Source organism: Euprymna scolopes, chromosome 46 (assembly GCF_053919585.1).
Source record: "Euprymna scolopes isolate OS-2025 chromosome 46, ASM5391958v1, whole genome shotgun sequence".
Classification (NCBI taxonomy): domain Eukaryota; kingdom Metazoa; phylum Mollusca; class Cephalopoda; order Sepiida; family Sepiolidae; genus Euprymna; species Euprymna scolopes.
The window spans coordinates 214,757,230-214,777,236 of NC_136527.1; the positions used below are offsets into that span (position 1 = coordinate 214,757,230).

Below are 20,007 nucleotides of genomic sequence, written 5' to 3' on the forward strand. Positions count from 1 at the left end.
CCCAGAGATAAGGGTTATTGTAAGTACAGTACGTTAGTGTGGAGATTTAAAGTGTCTACTTAAGGGGCCCAGTTAAACAGGAATTTGCTTACGTTGGACTTGAAGACATCAAAGTTGTAGTCAGGAGGGAAGCAGGCAGACGGAACAGAGTTCCACAGGCGTGCACTTCTAAGAAAGAAGCTTTGTTCATGGAATCTATGTTTTGATTTAGCCACAGATAAAGAGTGGGGAAAGTTGTTGACAGTGGATTCAGCTAGACGGGTGTTTTTTGTAAAAGATTGGCGAGGGGGGACCAGAGATTGGAGTTCAGACGAGCACCTGCCATAGAAATAATGATAAAAGATAGGCTTGCAACGTCTCTGCTGTGGGAGAGGTTACAGGGAAAAGAAAAGGGCATCCCCCACTAAGCCACAAAGTCTATTTTGTACTCTGTCAAGGCAGGATAGGCTGTTTTTAGCAGCTCCTGCCCAGATATGGCAGCAGTATTACATCCATGGACGTACTTGGCTTTTATATAGATAGAGAATTGCATCAATAGTGAGATCTTCTTAGTCTCTATGTAATTTTTCCCTTGTTTTTTTTGTTTGTTTTTTTTTTCCTCCCCCACCATATTCATGACTTTTTTTTTTTTAAATCATATTTTCCTCGATTTGTTGAGTGAGGAACGAAACCTGGTTAGCTATCCTTTATTATCATTTATTATTTTTTAATAAATATATTTAGCCATTATATATAGATGTTGTTTTGTTTTGGTTTTAGCGATATGTTTTGAATGAATTCAATTATTTACGAAAGTGCATTTTTACCTAAATGCCAGTTGGGAATAATTTTCCCTTTTAACCAATTTGGTACCCCCCACATGGGGAGCGGTATATATATTATTTTTAAAATGTAATTATCCACTGACACGTGTTTCATCATCTACGACTCATCAGAGTGGCTGTATCTAGGCATTATACATATATATATATATATATAAAAAACATTCTATCATTTGAAATCTTATTCTTTTCAATATATTACGTATCATAGCAAGGCCATCCCTATGACAGACCAAGAAAAAAAAAGTCTGTAACCCTCTCTTCTTGTAATTATTGAAGGAAACCAGTTTAAAAGACAAACCTAGATGACAGTTCAGGACCTATCAGGTTGGCGACTCTCTTTTGAACCCTGTCCAGGAGCGAGAGACAAGAAGCAGATGCACCAGCCCAGATGTGACAACAGTACTCCATACATGGGCGAATGGTTGCCTTATAGAGGTATAGGATACGTATCATAGCAAGGCCATCCCTATGACAGACCAAGAAAAAAAAAGTCTGTAACCCTCTCTTATTGAAGGAAACCAGTTTAAAAGACAAACCTGATCTGCAAGTAAACAAACAAAACTAATCGAGAAGGCAAAGAAGACAAAATTAATTATATGGGAAATAGCTGAAACCCCCTCGCCAATCTTTCACGAAAAACACTCGTCTAGCTAAATCCACTGTCAAAAATTTTCCCCACTCTTTATCTGTGCCTAAATCAAAACATAGATTCCATGAACAAAGCTTCTTTCTTAGAACAGCACTCCTGTGGAACTCTGTTCCATCTGCCTTCTTCCCACCTGACTACAACCTGGATGTCTTCAAGTCCAACGTAAACAAATTCATGATGAACCGCCCTCTTTAAGTAGACACTTTTTTTTTTTTTTTATTCAATTTTCACCCCAAACAAGGCACAGTGCCACTTTGAAGCAGGGGGCTACTATTAGGGACTTAATTAGCGGGGTCATTATGAAGGGAGATGAGTAGAAAGATGTTTGTTGACATTACACTTGAACTTCTGCATATCGTTGCAGTTGGGAAAGCAGAATCCCGGAAGGGAGTTCCAAAGACCCGCAGTTCTGGGGAAGAAACTATTGGAGTAAAAGGCTTTCTTGCACCTAGGGATCTCTACTGTAAAGGGATGAGACTTAGTAGCTTGTCGGGTTTGTCGGGGGTAGTTACGTCGAGGAGGTACAAGTGTTTGCAGTTCGTCAGAGCATTCACCATTAAAGTATTTGTAGAACAGGCAGAGGGATGCAACATCTCGTCTATGGGACAGAGGCTGAAGCCTAGATGACAGTTCAGGATCTATCAGGTTGGCGACTCTCTTTTGAACCCTGTCCAGGAGCGAGAGACAAGAAGCAGATGCACCAGCCCAGATGTGACAACAGTACTCCATACATGGGCGAATGGTTGCCTTATAGAGGTATAGGATACTGTCAGGCGTAAGTAGTTTTCTAGCACGGTAGAGGGAGCCAACCTTCCTTGCAGCAGCCTTGGCAATGCTCTCAATGTATCTATTCCAGTTCATATTCCCTGTAAACGTTAGGCCGAGGAGTTTAAAAGAAGTACTTTCAGGCAATGTGTTCTTGGCCATTGCTATTGGTGGTAGAGAAGGTTTCTTGTAGTTATTGAAGGAAACAAGCTTAGTCTTAGCAGCATTGAATGTGACCAACCATTTTTGTCCCCATTCCACTACGGATTGGAGGTCATCCTCTAGTGTTTCTGCCATTTCCTTGGATATGTGTTCATTTGTTTTCCCCTCATATCTGTTATAGAGAGTGGTGTCATCGGCAAATATACCCATCTCCGAAACAATTTTATCAGGGAGGTCGTTTATGAATATCAGGAATAATAGAGGTCCAAGGATAGACCCCTGAGGTACTCCCGCATTTATGTTGTATTGTTTGGATGTACGACCAATATATATCCCCACACTAACGTACTGTACATGCAATAACTCTTATCCCTGAGTGGCTTCCAGGCCTTGATAAGTGATCACCTTTTTGTATATTCATGATTACCTTTTGCGTGCATTTGTCCTTCACCTGGCAAATTCCATATTTTTTGTATTCATACTAGCGGGGCGTTGCTCGAGACCGTATAGGGGGCTACTATTGGGGACATAAGGTGTAGGAGCATTATGAAGGGAGTTGAGTAGCAAGCTGTCTATTCACATTACACTTGAACTTCTGCAGGTCACTACAGTTGGGAAAGCAGAATCCTGGAAGCTAGGTCAAATACCCTATATATTAAGTTTCATGTTTGTAAACCAAAAACTGACAGGATTTTGGTAGGCAAAATTTTTTAAACAAATATATATTTTTTTTTTTTACACAGTAATCACCACTTATCAAGGCCCGGAAGCCACTCAGGGATAAGGGTTATTGCAAGTACATTACGTTAGCGTGGAGCTTTGATGAAGTGTTTACTTAAGGGGGCGGTTCTTAGAAATTTGTTAACATTGGACTTGAAGACATCCAAGTTGTAGTCCGGTGGGAAGCAGGCAGACGTATACATAAATATAGAAAGAGGTTTGTGTTTACTATAACTTTTTTACGCAAATATTATGACAGTATAAATCATGTCGAATATCTGCATGCATATAATTACACATAATAGTTAACTAAAGATGATCATTCCATAAGAAAACAATAAAAAAAAACTTACTTAAAATAATTGCTTAAAAGAATATGCAAATTAGCTAGATCTTTTGCAGATAAACGCAATTCAACGACCCATATATCCAAGGCCTTTGTCCAAGTTCTGGCAATTAAACATATGGTATAACTGGATAAATACTATATATATATATATATATATATATACTAGACTACCCGTGATTCGTTGGGTCAGTATGTTATATTAGCTATGGAATTCATGTATGAGCGTGACACTTGTGACGTAAAGAAAATAGTTTTTTTTGACATAACAGAAACATTTCTATGAAAGTATATTATAATTTTGTATATTTTTTTTTTTTTTTTTTTACAAGGGTGTCACCACTTATCAAAGCCCAGAGGCCACTCGAGGATAAGGGTTAATAGGTATACATTAGTCATTGTGATTTTAGTATAGTAAACAGTGGGAATTTTGAAACTTGGATTACTTAGGGGGACGATTCAATTAGAACTTGTTCACATTGGACTTTTTCTTTTTTTTTTTTTTTTTTCATAGGTATCAACTCATTATCAAGGCCAAAGAGGCCACTCAAGGATAAGGGTTAAAGAGTGTACAGTAGAAATTGGACAATATAGTAATCATTAGTAATGAAAATTTGTTAAATTTGATAACTTATATGGAACGGCTCATCAAGAACTTATTTACGTTAGACTTGAAGACAACCATATTGTAGTCAACCGGAAAGCAGGAAAACGGAAGACAATTCCACAGGCGTGCAGTTCTAATAAAAAAGCTTTGTTCATGGAATCTACGTTTAGGTTTAGGCACAGATAAAGAGTGGGGGAAATTATTGATAGTGTTTACAGCTAGACGAGTGTTTCTTGTGAAAGTTTGGCGAGGGGGGACCATAGATTGAAGCTCAGTCGAACACTTTCCATGAAAATAACGATACATCAGAGACAAACTCGCAACATCTCTTCTGTGAGATAGAGGTTGCAAGGAAGAGAAAAGGACATCTCCTACGAGGCTACGAAGTCTATTTTGAACTCTATCAAGGCAGGCCAAGTCCTTTCTAGCAGCTCCTGCCCAGATGTGGCAACAGTATTCCATACTTGGACGTACCTGGCTCTTATATAGATAGAGAATTGCATCAGCAGTGAGATATCTTATGGATCGATAGAAAGATCCCACCATTTTTCCATTTTTAAAAGTCTTTCTTGAATTTTAAACTTTGATAGAGTGTTTGTTTTGTCATTCATTGCTCTGTTGTTCCATTCCCCTTAATGATATATTTCGCTGGTTGATCCGACATCCGACGATTAACCGAAGATAATTATGAGACATTGGATATAAAATAAAATAAATTTTTGTGTCTCGATCTGATTGCCAAATCAATTCGGTCATCCATTAACCGGGTCGTGACACCACTTAGAGCTACTTCACACAATAAATTACTGCTCCACGGGACGTCTTCGTTTCACCTTTGTCACAAACATCGTTCATGGAAAATGAGAACTGAGGTGAAAAATAAGAAAAGCGAGAGTTATACGGCCATTGTGTTAACGAGCATCTCTCCCCCCCTCTCTGGCTTTCTTACTCTTTCTATTTTCTCTCTCTGTGTCTCTATTAGAGAATAGAGAAAGAGAGAGGGAGGGAAAGAGAGAGAGGTGAATAACGTGGACAGTGGACACGTTTGCAGAAGAAGGGTCAGCTGACCAGATGACGTGGTGTCATGTGATGAGGTTAGCTGATTCTTTCTTGGCAGTTTGGTTTCGGGTGTTGAAGAAGACGGACGGCTTTTCAGCTGTCCCCCCCCCCTGGGCTGGGGAGGACGTTGACGTGTACCATCAAGCAAGCAAAGTTCACCTCCATTCTGTGTCGACCTTTATGACACTATTCCCTTTATTACACGAATCTCCTTCTTGACACTATTCCCTACAGTGCAACTTTTACCCCTAGCACTAGGAACAATCCCGAAAAGCTTTGAAAAAAGAATGATAGAGATCGGAATCAGAGGGACAGCTGAGAAAATATAACAGATAAGAACAATGAAAACATCTGAAATATAACGTTAATATTTCAGCGTTCCAATTGTTCTTTGGTTTTTTTTTTTTTGCGTTTAAATTATCCAACTAAACAATTGTTAATACTGTCTGCTTTTTTTTTATATCGTTCATTTATGTATTACGTTTAAGTTATTTTAAACCCCACTCTTCCCATGTTAAATAATAATTTCAAAATAATAACATTAATATTTCAGTGCGGAAAGTGGGTTACATACATCGTTACAAGGTCATTTGAGTTTTATAATTATATGGATTAGATACTTCTCAGAAAATGGGACCATCCAGGTTTGCATTGATGGACGTTCAAGCATCTAAGACAAAGATAGAATCCTTAGAAAATGACCTCCAAACTGTAGTTGAATGGGAACATAAATGGATGGTAACATTTATTTATTTTTACATGGAGTTCACCACTTATCAAGGCCCAAGGGCCACTCGGGGATAAGGGTTATTGTGTGTACAGTAATCAAAGGGATAGTGTAGCAATAGTATTGGAGAATTGGTAAGGTATCATTACTTAGGGGACGGTTCATCAGGAATTTGTTTGCGTTGGACTTGAAGACATCCAGGTTGAAGTCGGGAGGGAAACAGGCAAGCGGAACAGAGTTACACAGGCGTGAAGTTCTAAGAAAGAAGCTTTGTTCATGGTATCTACATTTTGATTTAGGCACAGATAGGGAGTGGGGAAAATTATTGACGGTGTTTCAGCTAGTCCGGTGTTTTTGAAAAAGATTGGCGAGGGGGGACCAGAGATTGGAGCTCAGACGAGCACTTGCCATGAAAATAACGACAGAACAGAGATAGGCTCGCTACGTCTCTTCTGTGGGAAAGAGGTTGCAGGGAAGAGAAAAGGCCCCCCCCCCACTAAGCAACGAAGTCTATTTTGTATCCTGTCAAGGCAGGATAGGCTGTTTTTAATGCGAGTGCGACTGCTCTTCTTTAACAATTAACAAGCCGCCTCTTTAACACTGGAGATATTACTTTTTTTTTTTTATTCAATTTTCACCCCAAACAAGCCAAGTGCCACTTTGAAGTAGGGGGCTACTATCGGGGACGTAAGTTGCAGGGGTATTATGAAGGGAGATGAGTAGCAAGATTTCTGTTCACATTACACTTGAACTTCTGCATGTCAGTACAGTTGGGGAAGCAGAATCCTGGAAGCTCTCTTACACCTACGGATCTCTACTGTGAAGGGGTGAGATTTAGCTGCTTGAGGGGGTACAAGTGCTTGTAGTTATTCACCAATAAAATACTTGTAAACCAGGCAGAGGGATGCAATTCAATTTTCACCCCAAACAAGGCACAGTGCCACTTTGAAGCAGGGGGCTACTATCAGGGACTTAATTAGCGGGGTCATTATGAAGGGAGATGAGTAGAAAGATGTTTGTTAACATTACACTTGAACTTCTGCATATCAGTGCAGTTGGGAAAGCAGAATCCCGGAAGGGAGTTCCAAAAACCCGCAGTTCTGGGGAAGAAACTATTGGAGTAAAAGGCTTTCTTGCACCTAGGGATCTCCACTGTAAAGGGATGAGACTTAGTAGCTTGTCGAGTTTGTCGGGGGTAGTTACGTCGGGGAGGTACAAGTGTTTGCAGTTCATCAGAGCATTCACCATTAAAGTATTTGTAGAACAGGCAGAGGGATGCAATATCTCGTCGATGGGACAGAGGCTGAAGCCTAGATGACAGTTCAGGACCTATCAGGTTGGCGACTCTCTTTTGAACCCTGTCCAGGAGCGAGAGACAAGAAGCAGTGCACCAGCAGATGAAATAGCAATAGACGAAATTCGAACCTCGTAATTTAGGTTTAGAAATAGATTACATGTGAGAATTAGAAAATGGAATGTAAAACAGCTTAGAGATAAAATAGTTTCAATCAAAAAGTCGTCGGAAACCTACAAAAGAATTATGATAAATCGGCTTTCAAAACTAGGTTCCCCTATTTTTGTTTGCCCAGCTGGGCAAACTTGGGTTCTTGTATCTTAAAAAGATCTGAAGATGCAACTTTTTAAAGATGGGTTGGTTTGTAAATTGTGCAAATTTCCCACCATTTCCAATCCCAAGCTTACATGCATTTGTAATAGGACTAACTTAAGGCAAAATGTCCAATTGTTACATCATAAGGGCTGTCCCCTTTTCATGTAACAAGATGACCTCTGTTCGAACATGTTTTCCTTTACATATACACACCCACATGTGCGCACGCATATACACATCCTCATACGCACAATCACATTCATGCGCATACACACACACACACATGCGAGCTGTGACGTCACTTCCTTTAACGTGAAAGCCAGACATGTGCAGTCAGAAAACTGACTCCAGTATAAAAGTCAACAAAACCTGTTAACTTCCCTTTTTCATCTGGACCAGCTGTTAAATGATAAGGGATGTCCCTTTTTCATGTAAGTATAAAAATAGAGAGATTTAGTTAAAATGAAAATGAAATAGCAATAGACGAAATTCGAACCTCGTAATTTAGGTTTAGAAATAGATCACGAGAGAGAATTAGAAAATGGAATGCAAAACAAACCATTGTTTAGCTTAGAGATAAAATAGTTTCAAGAAAAGAATGTGCATTGTAAATTCTGTTATAAAAATTCAATTGAAAGAATGCAACTACAAGATAATTTAATAAACATGTTTTTAACATATTGGAAATATAGGTTACTGGGAATATAGGTTAAAATTCCTTTTGTAAACAAAGGAAAAAGTTTTGGACACGCATGTCCAGAACACGTGAAAGAAGACACATGTTTTAACATGTGTATGACGTCATGGAAAATGGGAAGTTCTCGATATAGTTAGAAACTTTAGAGTTAAGAAAGGAGAAACTGAGGGGGAGTCTGAGAGAGAGTCTGAGGACGACAGACGATAGTCTGGACATGGGATTCGAACGTCTAGAAGCGAGACGGTCACCTTTGAAACTTAATATGTGAAGCTTTGAATTCTTGATGATGAAAACCATGGCCGGTCGTGAGAAGAAATAAACCCACCATGTGTTTTTATAAACGTCGTCTTTGTGTTGTAATTCTACCAAAAGGTAGAAGTGAAAATTGTTATTATATGTCTTATGTATATCATGTGGTTTAAAATATCTTTACATACACATCTTACATACACAATATGAACACTAAGACTGTCTGAACACTGTTACCTCACTCTAAGAGCTTCTATTACAAATCTAAGTATAAACATTTTAATATAAAAATATGAATCTTTATAACACGAACAATCTCTCTTAAAACAACATCCCTCTTACAACATCTCTCTCTCTAAGATACAAAAACAAACTCTAATAAGACACTAAGACTGCTCTTTTAATAAGACTCCAATATATAACACAATGAACCACACATTTTTGTTAATACTTTGAATGGTCATAACTCCAGATAATTTAATAAACATGTTTTTAACATATTGGAAATATAGGTTACTGAGAATATAGGTTAAAATTCCTTTTGTAAACAAAGGAAAAAGTTTTGGACACGCATGTCCAGAACACGTGAAAGAAGGCACATGTTTTAACATGTGTATGACGTCATGGAAAATAGAAAGTTCTCGAAATAGATAGAAAAACTTTAGAGTTAAGCAGACAGAAGCAGGGGGAGAGACGGAGAGGGAGTTTGAGGTCGACAGACGACCGTCCAGTTTGGAATTCGAACGTCTAGAAGCGAGACGGTCACTTTGAAACTTAATATGCGAAACTTTGAATTCTTGATGATGAAAACCACGGCCGGTCGTGAGAAGAAATAAACCCATCATGTGTTTTTATAAAACGGCGTCTTTGTGTTGTGATTCGATCATAAGGTAAAGTGCAAATTGTTATTATATGTCTATATATCTGTGTTATAAAATGTCTTGACATACACATCTTACATAAACGTCTTGACATCTCATATCGACAATGTGAACTCTACATCTCATATCTACACTAAGACTGTCTGAACGCTATCTCCTCACTTTAAGAGCTTATTCCATCAACACATCTAAGTAAAGAACAATTTTAAAATAAATATAAACCGCTTCATAACACGAACAATCTCTCTGAGTCTCTCTCACAACATCCCTCTTAATAAAACTCTCTCTCTAAGACTCTCTAAGCATCACTCTTTATAAGACTCTTTTAATGAAACCCCTATATAACACTTAGATGACAGTTCAGGACCTCTCTTTTTAACCTTATACATGAGCGAATGGTGGCCTTATAGAGGTATAGGATACTTTCAGGCGTAAGTAGTTTTCTAGCACGGTAGAGAGAGCCCACCTTTTTCACAACAGCCTTGGCAATGCTCTCAATGTATCTATTCCATTTCATGTTCCCTGTGAACGTTAGGCCAAGGAGTTTAAAGGAAGTACTTTCGGGTAATGTGTTCTTGGTTTTCTGAGTCAAGAATTCAAAGCTTCACATTCTATGTTTCAAAGGTGACCGTCTCGCTTCTAGACGTTCGACTCCCGTCTCTCGTCCTCAAACTCTCCCTCAGTTCCTCCTCGCTTAACTCTAAAATTTCTAACTATATCTAAAACTTCCCATTTTCCATGACGTCATACACATGTTAAAACATGTATCTTCTTTCACGTGTTCTGGACATGCATGTCCAAAACTTTTTCCTTTGTTTACAAAAGGAATTTTAACCTATATTCCCAGTAACCTATATTTCCAATATGTTAAAAATATGTTTATTAAATTATCTTGTAGTTGCATTCTTTCAATTGAATTTTCATAACAGAATTGACAATGCACATTCTTTTCTTGAAACTATTTTATCTCTAAGCTAAACAATGGTTTGTTTTGCATTCCATTTTCTAATTGTCTCTCGTAATCTATTTCTAAACCTAAATTACGAGGTTCGAATTTCGTCTATGCTATTTCATTTTCATTTTAACTAAATCTCTCTATTTTTATACTTACATGAAAAGGGGACAGCCCTTATCATATAACAATACGAGAGCATACGACTAATGGCTATCGGCCTTGTTCTCTTAAGGATTTAATTACATTATCTATTCTTCCGTATGATCTAATTTTCTTTAGAAGACCATCGTGTCACACTTAGATATAGCGAAGGCTACCACCTTTAGAGAATTGAATCCATGATAATATTTCCACGTTATGTTTGGATATCCGGCAAAAATAATTATCCGTATCAACATTAGAAAAAAATTATCAAATAGAATTTTTTTTTTTTTGCATTTGCACCCCAGCAGGGCACATATAACGCTTAAGAACTGAAGGTTTTGGTTCGGTTTTGTTTCTATCTGTTTTTAAAACTTGAAATCATAATTATATACTGGGTAGAGAATTAATTTATGACTGGGCAATGCTGGGCTGCTTGCTAGTGTTAATTAAACTCAAGTTTAAAAATAGTTTGATTTGATGATTGATATCAGGTGCTCGTCTGAACTCCAATCTCTAGTCCTCCCTTGCCAATCTTACACGAAAAACACCCGTCTAGCTTAATCCACTGTGAAAATTTTCCCCCACTCTATATCTGTGCCTAAATCAAAACGTGGATTCCATGAACAAAGCTTCTTTCTTAGAACTGCACGCCTGTGGAACTCTGTTCCGTCTGCCTGCTTCCCACCGGACTACAACTTGGATGTGTTCAAGTCCAATGTTAACAAATTCCTAATGAACCGCCCCCTTAAGTAAACACTTCATCAAATCTCCACACTAACGTAATGTACTTGCAATAACCCTTATCCCTGAGTGGCTTCCAGGCCTTGATAAGTAGTGATCACTGTGTAAAAAAAAAAATCATAAATTATTATCTCCCTTTGCAAAGGGGAACATTCAGATACACTTTGGTCTTCGAAGATGTGAGGTGGTATGATGTGGCACTCACTTGAAACCAAAGACCATAACTGTGGCTAGAAACTTTGTTGAACTGTGCCCTCCGGATTTGCATTTTGAAGGTGTCGGAGTTAATGTCGTGTGTGATCGTCTAGTTGTTCGGTCTATTTGTTCATATGCCGTTGTGTGTGTGTGTGTGTGTGTGTGTGTGTGTGGCACATGTATTTTACAACATACCTTCATGCGCATCAATGTTGGTCCATCTGGCTACCACCTTTAGAGAATTGAATCTATAATAACGTTTGGGCCAACTAAGCCTCTGGCCGGCTTTGAGTAGGATTGAAACCGCTATCTTCAGACAATGCTCACCTGGAACCATAAAGATTCAACGTCTCTATCCGTCTTACCACGTGTTGACCAAGTAATCCTCTGGCTTGCTTTGGGTAGGATTGATTGGATTGGTCTTATAAATCCACGTTTATTTATTATCTGACCTTCTCCCATAGTCGGGTCTGCACCGAATGGTATATATTATTTAATTAAGATAAAAGACTCAGCATTCCCATCCTGTTGCAGTTAACCACCTCTCTCTCTCTCTCTCTCTCTCTCTCTCTCTCTCTCTCTCTCTCTCTTTTACATAGCCATCACCACTGATGAAGGCCAAGATGGCACTCGAGGATAAGGGTTAAAGAGTGTACAGTCTCTCTTTCTCTATATCTTTCTCTCTCTCTTTCTTTCTTTTCCTCTCTTTCACTCTTTTTCTTTCCCTTCCCCCTCTTTCTTTCCTTCTTTCTCTTCCCCCTCTTTCTTTCTCTCTCTTCCTCTCTCTCTCTCTTTATTTCTCTCTCTATCCTATTCTTACCACGTGTTGACCAAGTAATCCTCTGGCTTGCTTTGGGTAGGATTGGAACCACTATCTTCAGACAATGTCCATCTGGAATCGTAGAGACTCAACATCTCTATCCACTGCACCATAGACCCAGATTAGTTAGCCACAATTGAACTGTGCCCTCCGGATTTGCAACACCCAACAACCATTAAGAAAGCAATAAAAACTACGCCCACAACCATTAAAATTTAAAAAAAAAATTAAAAAAAAAAAAAAAAAAAAAAAAAACATTAAAATAAAAAAATTAGCAAAATTTTAATAAATTTTTTTTTAAATGTGTGAAAGAAAACTTGAGCATAAAACTTAAACAAAACAATAAAAGGACAACAGACTCAGAAATACAACAGCGAGTGATACGTTCGATGGAGAGTCGTGGAGACAAAATAGTAAAATAAAAATAAAAACTGGATACAAAATATGGAAGGGGGTTGTGGGAGATAAAATCATAGAATATACCTCTTCGTCGTCCATAGGCCCGGGCTGCGGAAATTTAAGTAGAAACGGAAACACAAAATGTTAGAAATATTAACAGAAGATATATATATATATATATATATATATATATATATTTAAATCAAATTTATTATGTAAATTCAAAAATATATATTTTTCTCTACTTATTTCTATCTCTAACCCATTTTATTTATTTATTTTTTTAATAAATTAAGTCAGACTAATTATCCCCCTTACTCCATTCAAATAAATAAAGTAAAGAAAACATGACAATCATCTCCCTTTACAACATGTAATTGCACAAACAACATTCGAAATATAAACCGTAGCGTCTTTAAATCAAAAATACGCTAACGGAAATAATTTATTGTACGGGCGCCCCCCCCCCCGCCTTTTAAAATTCATCGTTCAATAAGATAAAAAGCTATAGCAAACATCTAAATGAGTATTTTAACCATAGTTCCCGATTTCAAAAAGCGAAAAATTAATAGGTAAATATCTCTATATATTTTTAAAGCAAACTTATGTAAATTCAAATCTATATTTTACTCTATTTCTTTCCTATCTCTAACCCATATTAATTTTCTTATAAATTTTAAATCCAAACCTTTTATTTCAATTTTTCAGATTCATCTGCCTTACTTTTAATGCTAGGTTTATTTATGGTGTCTTTTAAATTCAATAAAAACCCTCCTAAATTTGCTGATGAGGAGACCTTGCTTACCAAAAAACTATATATAATTGTTCTACATAACTTGATGTATACCACAAAAAAAAAGCATTGTTTTCCGAAACAATCGTACAGATAATTGATTTTGTTGTTGTTCCTTCTTATGAAACTGATTTTTAATTTAATTAAAATTTGATTTTTAAATTTAAAAAATTTTTTTTTAATTTTTAAATTATAAATCACATTACTTAATATTGAATTAGCTCTAGGACATTTAACTATCGAGCTTATTATATATCTAAATTACAACGAGCATTTCCTGTATTTTAATTAAACTAGTAATTTCACTGTTACATTAAAATACACTCAGCTCTTTAGACTATTGTTCTAATCTCCTTTAAATTATATATATATATATATATATATATATATGACTACTTCATTCATTCACATAAATTTAATATACGAAAGTATAGATTTATGCGTAAACTTTAAGTATTTACTTCAAAAGTGCTCAATATGTAGGTAGAGCTAGTTAGTAATTTATAAAATATATATGGCGATTAAGCTACACTGAATATTCTGCGTTTCATCCAACTATAGGATTCGTCAGGCTTATATATATATATATATATATATATATATATATATATACATATATATATATATATATATATATATATATATATATATATATATATACTTGTTTATTGTTATATAAACATGCTCACATACCGCTGCTACAAATAGCCACTTGTTTGATTGAAACAAGTGGCTATTTGTAGCAGCGGTATGTGAGCATGTTTATATAACAATAAACAAGTATTATCAGCTCTTTTTATTGAGCACTATCTAACAACCTCGTTGAATTCATTAGTCCATTACTTTTGAATATAAAAAAACCCGAGTATATATATATATATATATATATATATATATATATATATATATATATATATTTCAGTGTAGAATTCAAGGGAGATTACTTATGTATAAAGAAGTTATTTCCCTTGAAAATGCATAACATTTAATGTTTCAAACTTTAGGTTAATATAAAACTAGCACACCGCCAATCATTGCGCGGTCGTAAAAATTGTATAAAAAAATAGATGGCTTATATGCCATCAACTAAAATCGAAACTGAAACCAAAACTTATGAAGAATTCTTACTAAAATTATTTTTTTTAAAAATTAAATTATTTGAGTGACTAGGTGTATCAGAATTTTTGTAAGAATTTTTGACACCCCTAACACGAAACTGCGAATAAAATATAAAAAACTCGTAATTTCTCTTTTAAAAGTGGGTTGTTTATTTTCTTTATGGATTATACTTCCAAAATAAACTATTAAAGTTGTTTTAAAAGTAATAGAAATATTTATTTTTTATTTTTTAAAAAACAGTAATGAATTTTACGAACTCAATATTTTTCAATTTTTAAACTTTAAAAATCTATCAAAATTTAAATTATATATATATATATATATATATATATATATATATATATTTTTTTTTTTTTTTCTTTTTTTTTTTTTGAGACGACAAACTTGAAATTAAATGACAAAGATATTTTTTAGACGAAGTTCGAAATATTAAATTTCATTAAAATCCATTGGTATCTACTTACTTGCTCTGTTGAAATTAGTAACATATCAAAATATTATGAAAAGCAAAGTTGAAAACTAATTATTAATGAAAACAGTTTTCGAAATAACTACAGAGTAGGAACGGAGACACAAAATGTTAAAAATATTAAACTATTTTTACTTAATACCCAGAAAAATACTTATTTGCGGAAAATTTAACTGCAATATTCATTTTCAGTCGAAAACCTATAGAAAACAAGTTTTTTAAAGGTAACTATGTTTTATTTTTTTTTGTTCCTATCCGAAGGGAAAATATCCGTGTTATGTGTGAAATGACATCATGCTGAGACAGCCTTTCTTCACCAAGGAGAGGACGCACACGGCAAAAGACACAGACAATAACGAGGTAAGTTAATTTCTTTGCGTTGAGTTGTTTGCAGTTTTTTTTTTCTATTTTTTTTTTTACAATTTAAATTTAATTGATATTTTCGTGGTCTGTTAACGGGATTTAGTGTTTGTGTACAACCTCCTCCTGCCTTTGAACTTTTTGTGTATGAAGGAATGTTATCATGAAAACTCTAAGAATTATCAAATTTTAATGAATATTTCAGGGAGGGGGGGGGGGTAATAATAATATATATATATATATATATATATATGACTTTTCTGCACATAATAATATTTAATAAAAAAAAAATAAAAAAAAAAAATAAACAAATAACAGACCCCCCCCAAAAAAAAAGGTGGCCATAAAGTGGGTGTTCATTTTACGTTAAATTAATATACAAAAATGGTTTGCCCACTTTTTGAAATTACTTGTTTCCTGGAATTTTTAGACGGTATTATTCGCTTTCAGGAGCCTCGAATAACCCTATAATAGTTGTGACATATTTCCATTCTATGGAGGTCAGGTGCGAACGAACACCCCATAATTTTATTATACCATATTTCTTCAAACTGAAACATAATTATCAAAGTATACTTACACAGATAGATATGAAAAGTCTTTATTAAAGTTTGTGCCTATTTCCATTCTATGGAGGCCAGGCAAGAACGCAGATTCCACAATTTTATTATACCATCCCTATTTAAGTTAAAACATACTTACCAAAGTATTATTATGTACATCTATATCAAAAACACTTGTAAACGTTTTTTTTTAATTTTTTATTTCCATACTTTGTGGACCAGGCACGAACGCAGACCCCACAATTTTAATGAACCACCGTTCTTTATTAAAGTTTCCTCATCAGCAAATATTGGGAAGGGTTTTTATTATTATGTAAAGGATACCATAAATAAACCTAGCATTAAAAGTAAGGCAGATGTATCTGGAAAAAATTAAAATAAAGGTATGTATTTACTTGATAAGAAAATTAACATGGGTTAAAGATAGAAATAAAATAGAATAAAATTATAAATCTGAATTTGGTTTAAATATAATATTATAATAATATATTACTAATGTTGCTGATGAGGAAACTTTGTTAAAAACACTATATGTAAAAATTATTGTCCGTAGCTTGATGTCTACCACAATAAAAACATTGTTTTCCGAAACGATCGTACAAATTATTGACTTTGATGTGTTCCTTCTTATGAAACCGATTTTTAATTTTAATTATAAATTATCAATCATCTTACTAAATATATATATATATATAATTATTTTTTTACTATAATAATTAAATACCTACAGACACTAGTGTTTCATCCTTTCGGGATTCTTCAGTGCAGGGTGTCACGATTAACACCAGCCGAACGACTCGAACCCCGCAACACGAGACATCTTTGGCTCAATTAGTGAAGACTGTATCGATTCGGCTACCATTAACTACATGAAATAGCGTTGAATTTAAACATTTTAATTTTTTAAATGTTCATTTACGTCAGTCAGAAAGTGATCTAATCGTTATACGATGATCTATTAAATATTCGTTTGTAGAGTTTTGTTTTACAGCATATCAACCCTTTTCAAAACAGAGCAAAGAAAATGGAGAGTTGGAGGAAGTGGTTATTTGGAGAGAGATAGAAAGGATACTGCCCCCCCCCCCATCTTTAATTGCAATACAAAAATGTCGTAAACGTTTACGTGGAAAATGTATACTTGTCTATAATGAAACTTGTATTTGCTATAACAATGGGTCGTTCGGTTTGGTTGGTTTACGGCATATCAACCCTTTTCGGGTTATTTAATGCCGAATCCAGTTATTTTGAAACTAGTATTCATGTTGCATCCAGTTATTTTGTAAAAGGTTTTTATTCTTAAAACTCTTTGTATCTTCAATCGTTAGTTTGTAGTGTTTGGTTTGGTTGTTTTATAGTGGATTTTATCGTTTTTGTTCCCTGCCCTTCAGACAGCCTGATCTGGTAACACCAGTAACAATGAGTGGAAATTATTTTGTTTCATTTGTTTTTTTAATTTAAAAGAGCAAGAATATGTCTGTAGATAACATCCATATTTATCTTGACAAGCCTAGTTTGCAGCCAATCTTTTATAAAATGTGACTTGATTTTGTTTTGTATTGAACTATGTATTAATTAATTAAGGTTCCGCTTTCATGAAGGCCGAATACCATTTTTGAAGGTCAATCTGCTTCCAAAAAAGCCCAAGGTCGCGAAATTTGGATTCTAAAAGGCAACCCTGGACAAGAATATCAGGGTGACCTCCCCTTGATTCTGAATATCATAATAATATATCTCTTTTGGATTATAGATTTTCCGTACTTATCAAAGCTAGTCCCATACAAAGCCTATGAAAGAACATACGTAGACACGTTAAGTACATTTATGTGAAACGTAACAAATCGTCCCAGCCATTTCAGAGTCCATAGAGAAATGAATAAAATAGATATGCGTACATATTTATCTTGACACGCCTAGTTTGCAGCCAATCTTTTATAAAATGTGATTTGATTTTGTTTTGTATTGAACTATGTATTAATTAATTTAGGTTCCGCTTTCATGAAGGCCGAATACCATCTTTGAAGGTCAATCTGCTTCCAAAAAAGCCCAAGGTCGCGAAATTTGGATTCTAAAAGGCAACCCTGGACAAGAATATCAGGGTGACCTCCCCTTGATTCTGAATATCATAATAATATATCTCTTTTGGATTATAGATTTTCCGTACTTATCAAAGCTAGTCCCATACAAAGCCTATGGAAGAACATACGTAGACACGTTAAGTACATTTATGTGAAACGTAACAAATCGTCCCAGCCATTTCAGAGTCCATAGAGAAATGAATAAAATAGATATGCGTACATATTTATCTTGACACGCCTAGTTTGCAGCCAATCTTTTATAAAATGTGATTTGATTTTGTTTTGTATTGAACTATGTATTAATTAATTTAGGTTCCGCTTTCATGAAGGCCGAATACCATCTTTGAAGGTCAATCTGCTTCCAAAAAAGCCCAAGGTCGCGAAATTTGGATTCTAAAAGGCAACCCTGGACAAGAATATCAGGGTGACCTCCCCTTGATTCTGAATATCATAATAATATATCTCTTTTGGATTATAGATTTTCCGTACTTATCAAAGCTAGTCCCATACAAAACCTATGAAAGAACATACGTAGACACGTTAAGTACATTTATGTGAAACGTAACAAATCGTCCCAGCCATTTCAGAGTCCATAGAGAAATGAATAAAATAGATATGCGTACATATTTATCTTGACACGCCTAGTTTGCAGCCAATCTTTTATAAAATGTGATTTGATTTTGTTTTGTATTGAACTATGTATTAATTAAGGTTCCGCTTTCATGAAGGCCGAATACCATCTTTGAAGGTCAATCTGCTTCCAAAAAAGCCCAAGGTCGCGAAATTTGGATTCTAAAAGGCAACCCTGGACAAGAATATCAGGGTGACCTCCCCTTGATTCTGAATATCATAATAATATATCTCTTTTGGATTATAGATTTTCCGTACTTATCAAAGCTAGTCCCATACAAAGCCTATGAAAGAACATATGTAGACACGTTAAGTACATTTATGTGAAACGTAACAAATCGTCCCAGCCATTTCGGAGTCCATAGAGAAATGAATAAAATAGATATGCGTACATATTTATCTTGACACGCCTAGTTTGCAGCCAATCTTTTATAAAATGTGATTTGATTTTGTTTTGTATTGAACTATGTATTAATTAATTAACACCAGATTAAGGAGGAAACAAGCTGAATATTATATTTATGATTATAATCATCAAAAACGAGGCTACTTCAAAGGAAGGTCACTTTCATATTCTTGTCCAGGGTTGCCAGATAGGTCTTGTTAAAGCCAGATATCGGGAATTTGGCAATACATGAAGCAGGTTGCCCTTTAAAAATTGTTTTTCCAAATGTGGGATTAACTAAGGAGGGCACAAGCACAACATTATTCTGATGATATTAAAAAAAAAGGCTACATTAAAGGGAGATCACTCTCATATTCTTGTCCAGGTTAAAGATAACAATAATACACAGGTCTATATAGACGTTTCTGCGCAAGTGGTTAGAGTACTGAAAAAAATCAATTCTAAAAGTGATATTCTCCTGAAGGTTGAAGGTTCAATCCTCAGTGTGGGCGACCGAAAAATACATTTGCGAATCACTTAGGGTGGGATTTAGCTGTCGAGTTTGTCGAGTGTGTTTACGTCGTGGGGGCACAAATGCTTGCAGTTCATCAGAGCATTCTCCATTAAAATACTTGTAGAACAGGCAGAGGGATGCAACATTTTGTCGATGGGACAGAGGCTGAAGCTTAGATGACAGTTCAGGACCTATCAGGTTGGCGACTCTCTTTTGAACCTTGTCTAGGAGCAAGAGACTAGTAACAGATGCAGGAGCCCAAATATGACAACAATACTCCATACATGGGCGAATGGTGGCCTTATAGAGATACAGGATACTTTCGGGTTTTAGTAGTTTTCTAGCACGGTAGAGAGAGCCTACTTTCTTTTCAGCGGCTCTGGCAATACTCTCAATGTAATTGTTCCAACTCATGTTTCCTGTGAACGTCAGGCCAAGGAGTTTGAAAGATGTACTCTCAGATAAAGAGTCGTTTATATAATATATATTAGTAAGTTTTGAAAATATATTTGGCCATTGCTTTTGGTAGCAGAGAAGGTTTCTTGTAATT

At 35.4% G+C, this 20,007-nt stretch overlaps 1 protein-coding gene across 2 annotated transcripts in view; it reads right to left on the reverse strand.

The window, feature by feature from the left end:
• LOC145271040 (uncharacterized) overlaps nucleotides 1-20,007 on the reverse strand; it is a 101,637-nt gene that overhangs the window by 43,629 nt on the left and 38,001 nt on the right. Inside the window, exon 4 of one of the 2 annotated variants that reach the window (XM_080126589.1) lies at nucleotides 12,634-12,657. The exons of the other annotated variant lie outside the window; for it this stretch is intronic. Within the exon in view, the coding sequence (XP_079982715.1) occupies nucleotides 12,634-12,657 (24 nt within the window). The remainder of the gene's footprint in view (nucleotides 1-12,633; nucleotides 12,658-20,007) is intronic. 2 annotated transcript variants of the gene reach the window in all.